The 14,349-nt window shown below is 38.3% G+C and overlaps 1 protein-coding gene across 1 annotated transcript in view; it reads right to left on the bottom strand.

Moving 5' to 3' along the window:
- Positions 1–11,346: 11,346 nt before the first annotated feature.
- IZUMO3 (IZUMO family member 3) overlaps positions 11,347–14,349 on the bottom strand; it is a 3,219-nt gene continuing 216 nt past the window's right edge. Inside the window, exons 2-7 of the mRNA XM_006763567.1 lie at positions 14,106–14,336; positions 13,895–13,969; positions 13,657–13,746; positions 12,938–13,018; positions 11,805–11,895; positions 11,347–11,485 (exon numbers count right to left, since the gene is read on the bottom strand). Of these exons, the coding sequence (XP_006763630.1) occupies positions 11,347–11,485; positions 11,805–11,895; positions 12,938–13,018; positions 13,657–13,746; positions 13,895–13,969; positions 14,106–14,336 (707 nt within the window). The remainder of the gene's footprint in view (positions 11,486–11,804; positions 11,896–12,937; positions 13,019–13,656; positions 13,747–13,894; positions 13,970–14,105; positions 14,337–14,349) is intronic.

The raw sequence follows: 14,349 nt of genomic DNA, 5'->3' as shown, positions 1-14,349 counted from the left end.
ATGAATTATTAAACTTATTAACAGCATTCACATGAAATCTCTTTTGTTAAAAATAAATAGAGAGGAATGCAGAAGAAAGACTATTGTGAAAAGTTAAGATTCTATGACTATATTGTGCTTAGGGCAAGTAGACCTCATTGAAAAGAAATCTATGACTGATTAAAATATGAGCTATCCTATTAATCACAGAATCCATTAGATAATAAATTGTGGTTGTTAACTTGATATGCACCATTGAACATGGAGAAAAGTATTACATAGGCAGACACGTGCACCAATGTATGATAATGTAATAGCTTGTGGATATATCCTTTTTGTAAACATGTCTCCAGCATATTCAGTGTCTCACCGAACTGTGCTATAAAATAAGGTAATTCTTTACTCACAGAGATCAATGCTATAGATTTTTCAACACTGAGAAAAATCATGCATTTGAATGGAAGAAAGGGTGAAATAGAAATGAACATTTTTCACTCAGAGTGGTCATTCCAATATTTCATTCAATTTTCTAAGGGAGCTCTGAAGATGTTAAAATTAAAAAAAATGTTTGGGAAAAAACAACAACCAATAACATATTCCACTGACAGGTAATTATGTGAACTAATTTCAGGAACCAGTTTACACCATGACCCGGGATGTTTAACTGTGGTGCTCTCTGGATATAGTGAGCCTCACCTGAAAATTTGCTGATAGGAAAGAACAGAAGTGCTGCATTCGTAGGCCAGGTAATACTTTTTACAGAAAATAATGATAGATTTCTTTTCATTTTGTTTTAGCCAATATGAAAAGTTGACATTTAACTGATTACTAAACATAATTTTGACCTACTTCTGTGTTTCCAACTTGCTTGACAAAGTAACATATTCAGCAGCTTACACTGAAGTTTCACTGTGCAGATTTTCTCCATCTGTACCATTCAGAAGTGCACTCACTAGCAACATGTGGCTATCGAGTACTTGAAATGTGTCTAGTCCGAATTGATATGGGCTTTAAGTATAAAATACGTACTGGATTTCAGTGCCTTCGTTTAAGAAAAATAGAAAATAGCACTTGTCTATTTAAGGTAATGGAATGATGTATCAATTATACCTGTTTCTTTTTTATGTTTTTTTAAAATATGTTTTTATTGATTTTTAGAGAGAGAAGAAGGGAGAGGGATATAGAAAGATCAATGAGAGGGAAACATCAGTCAGCTGCCTCTTGTAGACCTCCTCCTAGGGATGGAGCTGGAAACCCGGGCAGATGCCCTGATGGGGAATTGATCCTCTTGGTTCCTGGGTTGGCACTCAAACACTGAGTCATACTGGCTGAGCTTTTTAAAAATAATTTTTAATATGGAGACTAGAACATTTTAAATTATACGTGATTCACATTTTTGGCTGGCATTATATATCTGTTATATAGTGCTGTTCTATCAGATTAATGAAATAAACCTTAGGTAAATAAAATAAAATTCTGAACAAATAATCTTGATAAGTATTTCCAATCAAATTTCAAATTGAGATGTGCTAAAAGTACAAAATACAAGCCAGATTTTGAGACTTAATACGTAAACTAATAAATAACTCACTAATATTTTGTATAGATTACACGTTGAAATGATATTTAGTTTGGATATTTAGATTGAAATTTATTTTTAAAATTAATTTCACCTTTAAAATTTCTTTCTTAATATGGCTACGAGGAAATTTAAAATTATGTATGTTTTTTACATTAAAATTCTACTGGACAGTGCTATCTGAACCAAAGAGGAAAACACATGGAAATATCCTTGAGATAGCAAGATCATAAATGGGGGACGGTGACAAGAGTGAGACACGTGATGAGATGTGAGAGGAGGGGGCAAATCAAAGGGAAGCAGGTCCTCTGCTGACCTGTTGGCAGATGGGCAGCATGTAATACCTCAAATGGCTACGGGCTCAGGATGGAGAGTGACGTTTCAGCTTTTTGTACCTCATAATCAAAGACAAGTATGTTGTTGCCTAAATAATCATTTTAGTTGCATTAGTAATTAAATATAATGAAATATAAATAAATATAAATGATTGAATTATATGTTTTATGGTTTTAATGTTTTTGCATTTCCATCTGTTTTAGCCTCCCACTTGGTATTGAGTGCATAGCATAGAGGCATTGAAAGAATTTTACCACAATAAACCTTTAAAACAAAAGATACCCGAATTATAGGACAGGAAAAAGAATATTAAACCTAAGTTCATTTCCAAGAGTAAAAATCTAATGAAACAGTAATTTGGGTCGCTTTGTTATGTAAAACCTACTCCATAAACGACCTATTGGATTAAATTAATCCCTTGGACAGTTTGGAACAAATTTTGCCTGCATATTGAAGTCAAATAGCCTTTCTTTCCACAGAAGATACAAGTTCACTGTAGAAAAATCAAAAACACCAACAAACAAAAAGGAGAAAATAATCACTTATAACTTATACCACCCAGAAATAATGACTGCAAGTTTCTCTTGCATTTCCTTTCAAGGAGATACAGTTGGTTCCCAGCGGGGTTTATATGTTTTAATAAGCACTGCATCACAGGCTCTGGGTTTAATCCTTTCACCCTTTTCTTTGAACTCTCTTTGGACTATTTTCATAGCCCAGACTGGGGTTATCAGTTAGAGAAACAACTCAATAAATGATGTCTTGTTGACTTGAAAGTATTATTCACATAGATTTCCAAAGTGCCAAAGATAAACCCAGCAAGTGTTTGATTCCCTAGAAAATCTTGTTGAACATTTTTGACACTGTTAGTAAGATAAAGCGAGTATGGATGACAGGAAACATGAATTCTGAATCCTGAAGAGCCTGTGCTTCTTAGTAAGTTCCGCCGAAGTCATGAACGGCCACCTCATGAGGTGGATTGATAAAGCCTTGTTTGGTAAAGACTAGACGCCTTTGGAGAGAATGCCTCAGAGAAAGCCCTGTAATAGTCTAAAGCGGATGCTAGGCAGACATGCCTTCCTGCCAATGCTGCCCTTGGGTTGGAAGGAGCTTGTAATTGTTGCCTCTTTAAGAGGGCGATGTGCCTGCACATGTGAAATCACTTGGCAGCTTTAGGAACACTACATCTAGGGATGCAGACCAAGGGCCTGGAGGTGGGCATGCTCTTTGAGATAAAGCGGAGTGTGGTGCCCTCTCTATTCAGATATTTCTTTCCATTCTCTGACTTTCCTCCAGCTATTGCCCTTACTCAGTCTTGCTATTCACCCTGTATTTAGCTAAGTTGAGAAAGAAAAGCATGCATTTTGAAGTTAGGAAAAGCAAAGGCTCAGTACATTTCAGTTCCTTCTGTGTTTCAAACCTTAAGTACCTGCATACCAACACCTCTGCCACTCCTTACTCAGCTCCTGCCCTTTCCTCACAAGCAGGGTAACTCAGGGGATTTGCAGCAATCTTTGATCTCTGAGGTAATTTCTGGATTTAGATCAATGCTCAAAGTTCTGAGAACTCTTAGGAAGTTTGGTGATTGTGTATGTGTGTGGTGTGTGTGTGTGCGTGTGTGTGTGTGCGTGTGTGTGTGTGTATGTGAGTTTTTAGGTTTCTGACCCAATTGGGGTGGCAAACTGTTAACCAAGCTCCTCTGCGGTACAAATGGAGGCCCTGGGGACTTCTCATAGATGCCCTTGAATGTGGTTTCATACTGAGAACCAGAGCACTTGATCCGGGAATTTAGTACTTATTCTAAGTCTTAACTGAACTTTATCGAATGTGTGGGCATCCAGTAATGTTAAGGGAGCCCTTGTTTCATGGAAGTGCTGGACATCGAGCTGCAAGGGATTTTAAAGATGAGGACTAAAGTGGAGGTAGACAGTATGGCAGACAAAGTGTCTGGGTGGTAGTATTAAGAATATTCAGGGTGTTCTCAGTTCCAAATACAGTAACAGTACTCATCAATGCTTTCATTTACATATTCATACTTTCATCCAACTAATATTCATTACTTTGTGCCAGGTATTGCAACAAGCTCTTTGAACAAATAGCAGACATGATTTCTGATCTCTTGGAATCGGACATTAATTTATAGCTATACTAGAGGCCCAGCACGCGATATCGCGCAAGACCCAGACCCACTGCGCCTGCGGGATGCAGACTGACTCCTGCCCTGCTGGGTGGAATGCGGGACCCAGAGTCAAGTCCCCGCCCACCCGTGCACGCCTCGCCACGCACGCACGCAGCCTCTGGTCGTTACAGCGTGACGGTGTTAGGGACAAGGGGTTTTTATAATAGAAATGATATTCCTAATTCCTACAAAGCCAAAAAAGAATGAACAATGATTCAGTCTAGTCTGAAATGCTAACACAATATGGGAGTTCAGGAAATCTTCCTCGAGTAAGTGATATTTAAGCTGAGGCATAGTTTGGTGACATGCTGCTAGATATAGGGAATGGGAAGAATAAGCAAGATACAGTCCTGGTCCCTGAGGAGTTTATATTTAGGAAAGAGTCATGCAAACCAGTAATAACAGTCTTCTGTGAAAAGTTCCCTACAGAAGCTAATGAATTGTGGTGGATCCTGAAGATTGTGGGTGATTAATTCTATCTGACCATTTTAAGAAAGTCTTTATGAGTTGAGATTATTTCAGATGTGGGTTTTGAAGGTTGAGAAAGATTACTAGGAAATTAAGATAGGGAAGAATATAGCAAAGAGTGGTAGGAGTAAGAAAAAGCCCAGTGTGTTTCACAAATCTTAGGAGACTTGAAGGCAGTTGGCCAAAAGTGAGATTATATAGAGAACATGATGGTAAAATTTAAGGTGTACAAAGTGTTGTATGAAAGAGTTTATACTTTTCTTTTAGAAGTGGAGAAGCCATTGGAGTATTTTGATTAGAAGTTTGAAGTCTATTTGTGTTTTTAGACTGATCATGTGAATGTAAACAGGAAGGATGGATTTGTCTCCTGGAGAGGCTAGACTGAGAGAGAAGAGAAGGGCTGTGACTGTGACAGTAGACAGTAGATTTAAGAGATATTTAGGAGTGAAAATCAATGCTAATTGAAGAGGGACTGGCTAGGATAGATGACAGAGAGAGAGAGAGGATTCCAGAATAAATTGAGGTTTCTACCTTGTGGGTAATTTATGGTGTCCACGGACCCAGTGCTAGGTAGTAGAAAATCTTAAGATTTATTGTTTGACTCCTGGCTCCACCATTTCCCAAGTAACCACTTGGAAGAAGTTACTTAAACTCACCAAGCCTCAGTTTTTTCATATATTCAAAAATGGCTTAAAGTAATTTTGTGGGATTTGTAGAAAGATAATTATGAAAATGCTTAGCAAAGTGCCTCATCTATAATCTACGTTCAATACATATTTTCTTCATGAGGACTGAAAGACATTCTAGATTAGGATAAATTGTATAGAAGCAGAAACGGTTTAAGATAATGAGTTCAGTTTCAGGCATGCTAAGTTTCAAGTTGGTATTTTGTGTAGATGGATATAGCTAGTATGTAATCAGAAGTAGAGGTCAAGGATTTGGGGAGTAGTGCACACGAAAGCCTAAGAACATGGAGATAAGATTATTTAGGTGATAGTTGAAATCACATGCATGGTAGGCATCCTGCTAAGTGTATATTAAGAAAATATTTGAAGTGAATTCTGTGTGCTCAATATCTTAAATAAGTAGGCAGAGGAGGATGAAGTGGAACAAAACCTTAACAATAAAAATGAAACTTGCCTAGTACAAGTGGGATGCTTTAAGGAGGGAACTCTGACAAATCTCAGAATTGACAAGTAACATGAGGAATAAAGAGAACTCTTTGAACTAAGAGGTTACTGACCATCTTATGGTGGTGAGGAGCAGAATGCAAATTGTGGTGAATTGGGGGGAGAAAAAAGTGAATAAAAAGTCATGGGACACTGAATTATCTTTTAAGGAGTTAGGCATGGAGGGCTGGTTGTTTGTTAGAAGTGGTACAGGATGAGGAAAAGAGGCTTTAATTTGTAGCGATCAACACTGAGACTGTCCCTAGCAAGTTTAACTTAGTGGATAGAGGGTCGGCCTGGGGACTGAAGGCTCCCCTGTTTGATTCCAGTCAAGGCATATACCTAGGTTGCAAGCTCCTCCCGGGCTAATGACTATTTCTAGTAGTACAGAGATACCAATCAATGTGTTTCTCACACATCAATATTTCTCTCTGTTTTTCCCTCTCTTTTCCACTCTCTCTGAAAATCACTGGAAAAAATATCCTCTGATGAGGATTAAAACAACAACAACAAAAATAAAACACTGAGGCTGAAGACCTAGTATTGAGAAAGAGGAGGTAGATAAATGATGACAGATAAATAATGAAGGAATGTTCTGGAAGAGGCTGCAGGTCAGAAAATGTAAGTCATAAAAGAAAGCATTTGCCTCAGATGGAAGAAGATACAACCTCTCTTTGAGTCAGAAAGAAAGGGAGTAAAGCTAGAAAGACTTTTGTAATTGGAAATTAAGAAGCTACCAGTGTTAACCCAGATGTTGTTTATTTCCTAATAGTTAGCTTTTATTTTTTTGTGTGTTCCAATAACTTATGTTTGAATCCCTTAGATTAACTGACACTTTTGAATATTATCTCTAGATAAAATGAATTATTAAATTCATTCAGTATAGGAAAAAGCTAACTAAAACCTCACCTCTTTAGCCTAAAAAAAAATACTTGGAAAATACTAATTCTTAATGAAGTAACCCAAGAATGATGGGGTCTTAAAATTCTGTTTCATCTGTGCCAGGGTCTCAGACTGTCTATGAAGTACGTTCCTCTAGTGACTTGTATATCCTCGGGAAATGTTGGAACTAAACTTAGTGCAGAGTTGATATTGGGACATTGCAGTATGTGTTAGCTCTTAGTATATAATTGTCCCAGGAATAAAATGATTTCTATTCTTTCATTATTGCTATAAATGCGTTTTTGGTTGAGCATTTGCTTGTTGGAAAGACGTTTTTATGTATCCATTTTTTTATGTTAACTGTTAGCTCAAGCTTAAATTAGGATTGTAAGCAATTAATTTTCTATCACATTTACATTTGGAAAGGAAAGTACTATAATACCTTTCCTAGTAGATGAACACAATTTAATTAGATCATTTTCATTGGATTGTACTATAAAACAGTAAAAACAAATAAAAACCAGCCCCTCCTCATCATGGTGATTCCAGAAATAATACAGAATACATTTTGGATTTATATTACAAAACAATTGCAGTGAAATGTGCAGATTGAAGGATCATAGTTTAAAGTTGATGGGAATTCAACCCAAAGTCAGGATCTGAAGTAAAACTTTTCAAAAGAGTGATACTATGAGGAACAGATTGGAAATTAACATTGGATACCTTAGAATTATAGGTAGTTAATAACATAATATTGCTGGCTGCCTTTGGAGTCTGACTGGATTATATCGCTGGCTTTCCTGGTTTTCTAGCTCCCAGACTTCATGTTGTAGCATATCTCTGCCTCTATAAGAGAGTGATTCAATTTCCATAATATATCTATCTCCTCTTACATATCTGTGTCTACATATCCTATTGGTTCTGTTTCTTTGAAGGACCCTGGCTAATACAGGTTTTGGTACTGGAAGTAGTTCTAGAGTAACAGAATTATAAGGATGAGTTTTCTGAATTGGTTTTGGGCTTTCTGGACTTAGCTCTGTAATCTGATTAGTTGTAAAGATGCTGATGACTATTTCTAGTAGTACAGAGAACACTGATAGTCCATGGTGTGAACTATTTATAGAGATATGGAAAATATCTACGTTAGATTTTCCTAATCAACTACTTATAAAAAACAAGAAGTTAGGTGATTCTGTATATGATACTTTGAAACACTTTTTCAAATACTAGGGAATATATTGATGTTGATTGATTACTCCTATGTTGCTGCACAAAGTAGTGAAAGAAAAGGATGAGCTCAGGGATTCAAATTCTTAGCTCAAACCGAGTTTCTCGCTGAGGAAAAGCCTTATTTTCTGTAGTTGCAGGAATGAAATTGCTGAAAATCAAACACCTCATTCTGCCATTGGCTGAATTGCAATACAAGCTGAATTACCAGCCTTGTAAGGTTTCTACTGTTAAGGTGAGGGCATTAAATAGGAAAAAAATGGATCCTGTAAATTGGGACGGGGATGTATAAGGAAACCTGATGAAGCTGGGACATTGAGCCCTTAAATCTTGATGAGTCTGTTGGTGGATGAGTTCTTTTCACCCCCAGGAAAACTGGCTCCCTCAAACCCCAGTGGGAGGGGTCCAGAAGACATTCTTTCACCAAGACTGTGAGGAATACGTTTTTGTGAGGGGAATCCCAGCATCCTCTAAGAGCTCTGTGATCTCTCTTTGTAGTCCAGACCTAAAGTAGAGACCATAGCCACACAAGGAGAAAGCCTGAAGGCTTTGTCCTCTCATTTTTAAATCATAAATTATGTAGAAATATGATATTTACTATTTAAATATACACAATATGTTCATCATTTGTTGTTAGTGTTTAATTCTATTGCCCATAATCTGAAAGTTATTCTTAATATTAGGAATTTGTTAAAATTTTCTTTTTGGCCTTTGTGTAACATAATTAGTATATTATATAAATATGTAATGCTGATTCTAAAATCTCAAGCTTAATGAAATAGGCTTTCAATTGAAAGCTTTATGAAATACAAAATTGATGCGCCAAATCAGAGGCATCTTCAGTATTCTCAGATATTCCTGGATATTGACATCCACCATTGGACAGGGAAGGAACAGGCTGGAGGGTTGTTCCTTTAAGTTTATATATGCCAGGCCTGGAAACAGCTATCGCACTTCCTGTGTTCACATTCTTTTGGTCAGAATTCAGTAACATAGCCCCACCTAACTCTAGGGAAGATTGGGAAAGGTAGCCTAGCCATGTATCCAGGAGGAATGGGAATTTAGTTAGGAGAAAACTAGCTACCTTCTGCCAAGCCAACTACACTGATAATTTTTATCAATGCTCATTCTGTATTAGAAAGAAGAAAATGTATGTATTTTACATGGGTACAGGGTTAAATAAAAGTAATATTAATAGTTTAAGGTTGTTTATTGTGTTATAAAAATCTGTAATCATATTAACATTTCTTTCTTTTTCTTTACCTTTATAAGATTCTAAGACATGTATACCAAACTTTCCCATGATGACTGTGGAAGTTGTGTCAATATTTTTTTGTTGTTTCTTTATATCAAGGTTATGTTGTTAGGTTCATACAGTTTATTGTTTCTATATAGTCTGGTCTATTTATTACTTCTATTATTACCTAGATTTTGTAGAGTGGAATGAGATTGGAGTAGGAAAGCAGTGGGGAGGAGAGGATAAATTGATAGGATGAGAAATTTTTTTTTTAAATATATTTTATTGATTTTTTACAGAGAGGAAGGGAGTGAGAGACAGAGAGTTAGAAACATCGATGGGAGAGAAACATCGATCAGTCGCCTCCTGCACATCTCCTACTGGGGATGTGCCTGCAACCGAGGTACATGCCCTTGACCGGAATCGAACCTGGGACCCTTCAGTCCACAGGCCGATGCTCTATCCCACTGAGCCAAACCGGTTTCGGCGATAGGATGAGAAATTTAAAAGCTTGCACTCAAGCAAATGAAGAGATACAAAAACACTCAAATCCTAACAGGTATGTTATCCCATTTATATAATTACTTAAAATCTCTCTATATAAAAGCCTAATATGCTAAGTGCCCTACCATTCAGCTGTTTGACTAGTCGCTATGATGTGCACTGACCAACAGGGGGAAGATGCTCTGACTGGTAGGTTAGCTTGCTGCTGGGGTACAGCTGATTGGGATTGGGTGAGACAGGCTGGACATTCCCTAGAGCCCTCCCACGGTCCCTCTCTAGCCTCAATCATGCACTGGTGGAGTCCCTCGGCCTGGTCTGCACCCTCTTGCAATCTGGGACCGCCTGGGGGATGTCAGAGAGCCGGTTTCGGCCCAGTCTCCACAGGCCAGGCTGAGGGACCCCACTGGTGCATGAATCCATGTGCCAGGCCTCTAGTCCTATATAATCCTATATAATAAAGAGCTAATATGCTAATTAGACCGAACAGCAGAACAACTGTCTGGATGACTTTCCCGATGTCCGTCCAGATGAACTACCAGATGAAGCTGGGGCTGTGAGGGCCAAGCCCCGTGCACAAATTTTGTGCATCGGGCCTCTAGGGAAAAATAAAACAATATACAGACAATAATTTAATTAACACTATGAATGAAGTAAGTATGTCTCAAGATATTTTGGTGAGATGAGCTTTAAATCCTGGGGAAATGGTAGGTGCCAACAACACTCTTTTTAGGAATTTTTAACATGAAGTTCAAATTTAGCAACTGAAAGTTCTCAGTGTTCAGGAACAAAAAAAAAAAAAAAAAAAAAAAAAAAAAAAAAAATTCATGCAAGAGTAGGCCTTCCTCCCCCTGGCTGCCAGCACCAGCTTCCCTCTGGCACCTGAGACTCGGGCTTCCCTCACAGCCCTGGCTTTGCCCGGAAGGTCATCTGGAAGGACACCCAGTCTAATTAGCATATTATGCTTTTATTATTATAAATTGTATCCATGACTGTAGCTGTCAGTACATATCATATGGTTTGCATAAGCAAAGGTCAGCCACCAGAGGAGTTTGTCATAGCCTAGATTAGTAGCTGTGTAACCTTGAGTTAGATATTTCCTCTTTCCTCATCTCCAACATAGAGATAATAATATTACTCACAAGATTATTGCAAAAATTCAATTAGATGATAGATGTAAAGCACTAATTAATGTACTATACACAAAAAAGTGTTTAATGGAAACAACTACAACAATTAGAAATTAATATGAAATTCAGTCATGGAGCATAGAGTTAGGGGGAAAGGACTCATTAAACCTCAACTACTCAGAACTTATATTTTGGACATCATGGTGTGTGTATATGATATCATGATGAAGATTAAATGTTATATATTATCAAAGAAAACTGTCACATTAAGTCTAATAGAGACAGTTTTAAAAATAGTGACAAAACCAAAAGATAGAAATAAAAGCAGCTTAGAAGTGGAAATTTATTCTACTTACAGCAATTATTGAGAGTTACCAACCATGCATTTTTTTATTAAAGCTTACAGAGTATCACTTTTTTAAGTGTGCATTGCAACATGGCAGCATTACTTTCTGTACAACTCTGGGTAGAGCATTTGCCCTCTCATTGATTCCATTGCCTCGGGACATGAGTAAGGATCTTTACTAGAGAAACTCTAAGTTCTATTTCAGTTTTAAAATGCTGTGATTTTAGAACCACAAAAGAACTTAATTCCCAGTTTTCTATGTTGAGTAACACTTTAGAGAATCATGAAAGATCTCCTGTCTATGGTTTTGTATTTATTTTCTGATTCCAAAATCTTGCTTGTTCTTCTTATCTGTCCTCCCCATTAATTCTTCAAGTTTTTTCTCCACGTAATTCTCTAATGACTTTCGTATTGCTTTCATTTTCCTCTGATGAGTGACACAAACATGGAGTCTAGAGTAGAGAAACAAGATAATTCCAATTGCAATATCAGTATCCCGACCCTCTGAAACAATTATACAAATTGTATTTTTTCTTCCCTTTCTAGATAACTCTCCAAAGGTTTTCCTCATACTTCATTGTACCTCCTCTGTTTCCCCTGTTTCTACTTTTATCCCCATCAGTCTTCCCTTCACTTCCTTCCTGTAAGTATCATATCCAAAAGTTTGAAGTGATTTCTTTCCCCTTCTTTCCATTGGAAGGAGGGGGAAGATTGGGCAGTCTCTTTGCTAAAGGAATGCTTAACCCAGTGTTTGGAGGGAGGAAAACTCACAGTAACAAAGCACTTCCTAATATTACAGCTTCTGTTATCAAAATCAAAAATAGCCCAATTTCTCGATTCTCATGCTTCTTTGAATCCTCTTCTGGAAGGGATAAAAAAAAGGGAGTTGATTAGCCATAGAATATATATGGATAACCCATAGACACATACAGCAGTGTGGTGCTGGCCAGAAGGAAGGGGGGGCGGGCGTTGGGAGAGGGTGGAGGGGGTAGGCAAAGGAGGGTGGTAAATGGAGGTATCTGTAACTATGTATGCTGGGGCTGACCAGCAGCCCCATGAACAGATTACTCCGACACAGTTTCATTGTGGGGGAGAGGGCTAAGGGACCGCCGGGCTGAAGAAGCCAGGCAGCCTGGATTGCCTACCTCCTTAGGCTTTTATTGGAATTTTTATTATCTTTAGATACAAGCAGTAGGGTGAGTAATCTTGAGAGGACACATGTATTTACATTGTCCTCTAGGTAAGGACATCCAGGGATTCAGCATAAGGATTTCAGTAAACACCTGGGTGTCTGCACATGCACAGGCTTGTTTGGAAAGGTCAAGGAATAATTCGGGGCACTGCCTTTGGCACTCCCCTAAGTCTCCCCTAAGTCGGAATTCCAATAAACAGGGCAGGCGGCCTTCCACACACTTCCCTTTTATCAGAATGTCCTCCTTACAACTTTCCAACCAAGTCTCTTGTGCTCCCCAACTAATGTAAACAATAAAAATAAAATAAAGTAAAGTGAGTTTTGAAGAAGAAAAATAGTAACTTTATGCATAATAGAAGTTTCTTTTTAACCTCAAACTGTTTGCTCTGTTCACCATTTCCATCACAGTTTTCTGATTCCTGTCATCTGTTTTATTATTAGAACCTTAGGTTCTAGGAAACTTTTGTTTTTTCTGTGTTAGCTAATTTCTCAACCTTTAGTTCAAACATTGTTTTTCTCAGTCCTTAAGTCGGTCCAGTGTCCCTAGTTCATGCTGATATACAAATTCTGTTCAGCATTTTGGCTTTTACTGTATTTGTAACATTAGCATGAACAGCATAGTAGGTGCTCAAATATTTATTGAATAAATCAGTGAATGGCTCATTACCTTGATCACTGACCCCTCAAAATCCCACACCACAATCTGTTTTACCTCCACAATACTCTCCTTTGAAGCAGTGGGTGGTGATCTGATGACAGCTCCAACAATCCAGGATAGGACCTTCATTCAGGACTGAAGAGAAGTAAGACAATTGGAGGGGAGCATGGCATGGAGTTTCCTTAGCTCAAACATCTGTGAATTTCTTCTTCCCCCAGCAAACAAGTTTCTGATGGGTCAAACCTCCCATAATTTCAGTCAGATCTCAGGTGAAGAAATAGGAAAATGATGCCTTAACTACACGGGTGCTATGGGTTGTAAGCTATATTTTAAGAGGCCTCTGAGCCTCTCCAAACTCTGTGAGGGATCAAAGATTTCATAAGCTAGTTTTGTTGTCAGATATCATGGACATTCCTTCTTGGAACCACAGCTCTGGGAACTGGGTTCTCAGGGGGACAAGTAGGAGAGATCAGATCACAGAGAGCAAAAGAGATGGGAAACGATGCACTAACCTCAAGGCATCACATGTACTATACTCACCACAATCTTCAGAACAAGCTAAAAGAGAATCAGAAAGTTCTAATGAGCTTAGAATCAATTTGGACTTATTCATAGTTATACACATGTAGTTTTTGTCTGCTTATCCATTCAGCTCCAGCCTCCCCCTAGCCATTCTAAATCTCTCTCATGTGAAACTACATTTCTTCCCTCACCCTTCATTTCCTATTGCTCTCTCATAATGTCAGTGTTGTTAGGTAGACATATTTTATTACCAGCTTCAGAGAAGTGCTTTAATACTTCTTTCAGTTTGGATTCCAGGTTTTGGCGAACATCAAGAAGCTTGCCTTGAAGGATAAAGACACCTAAGAGTGGGTGGAAGGGACATCAGAAAATAAGGGTGGCCCTTCCCTTCAGGATTGAGTCCTGATTGTTTTGCCTTATTGTCCCAAGGGAACTCTTCTCATATTTGCTTGAGCAACACAGTCTTTTAACAGTGAAACAGTACCTCACCTTTCCATGTTTTATTGCTCATTTTATCAAGTTCATTCTTCAGCCATGTTCTCAAATAGACAACCCTTTGAACAGCTAGAGAAGAAACACAAACATACATGTGGGGGAAGAATTATACCTGTGGAGGATTTTAGGTGGACCCAGGTGCTCTCTTCCCTGCCTCCCTTCTCCCTTTAACCCTCACACTCTTAGGGTCTCAAGTTTCCCTCACCCAACACCCGAAGCATCTTGTTCCCGTGGGAGATCTTGAAGCTTAAATTGGTCATCGCTTTAATCTGCCTGTCAAGCAGTTCAGTTCGGCCAGGGACTTCTGAGGGTACCAACTTTGCCAACAATGACTTAATATCCTTTATAAATCTGGGGTCACATTCCAAGCAGCCTTTGACTCCAAGGAAGGCTGCTAGGGGCAGAGGCAGGAGCAGGAACAGCCAAAGGTCTCCCCCTTTTGCCACAAC

Source organism: Myotis davidii, unplaced genomic scaffold (genome assembly GCF_000327345.1).
Source record: "Myotis davidii unplaced genomic scaffold, ASM32734v1 scaffold1518, whole genome shotgun sequence".
Classification (NCBI taxonomy): domain Eukaryota; kingdom Metazoa; phylum Chordata; class Mammalia; order Chiroptera; family Vespertilionidae; genus Myotis; species Myotis davidii.
Note: the sequence above shows the minus strand (reverse complement) of the source record. Positions and strands in the feature narration are given on the sequence as shown.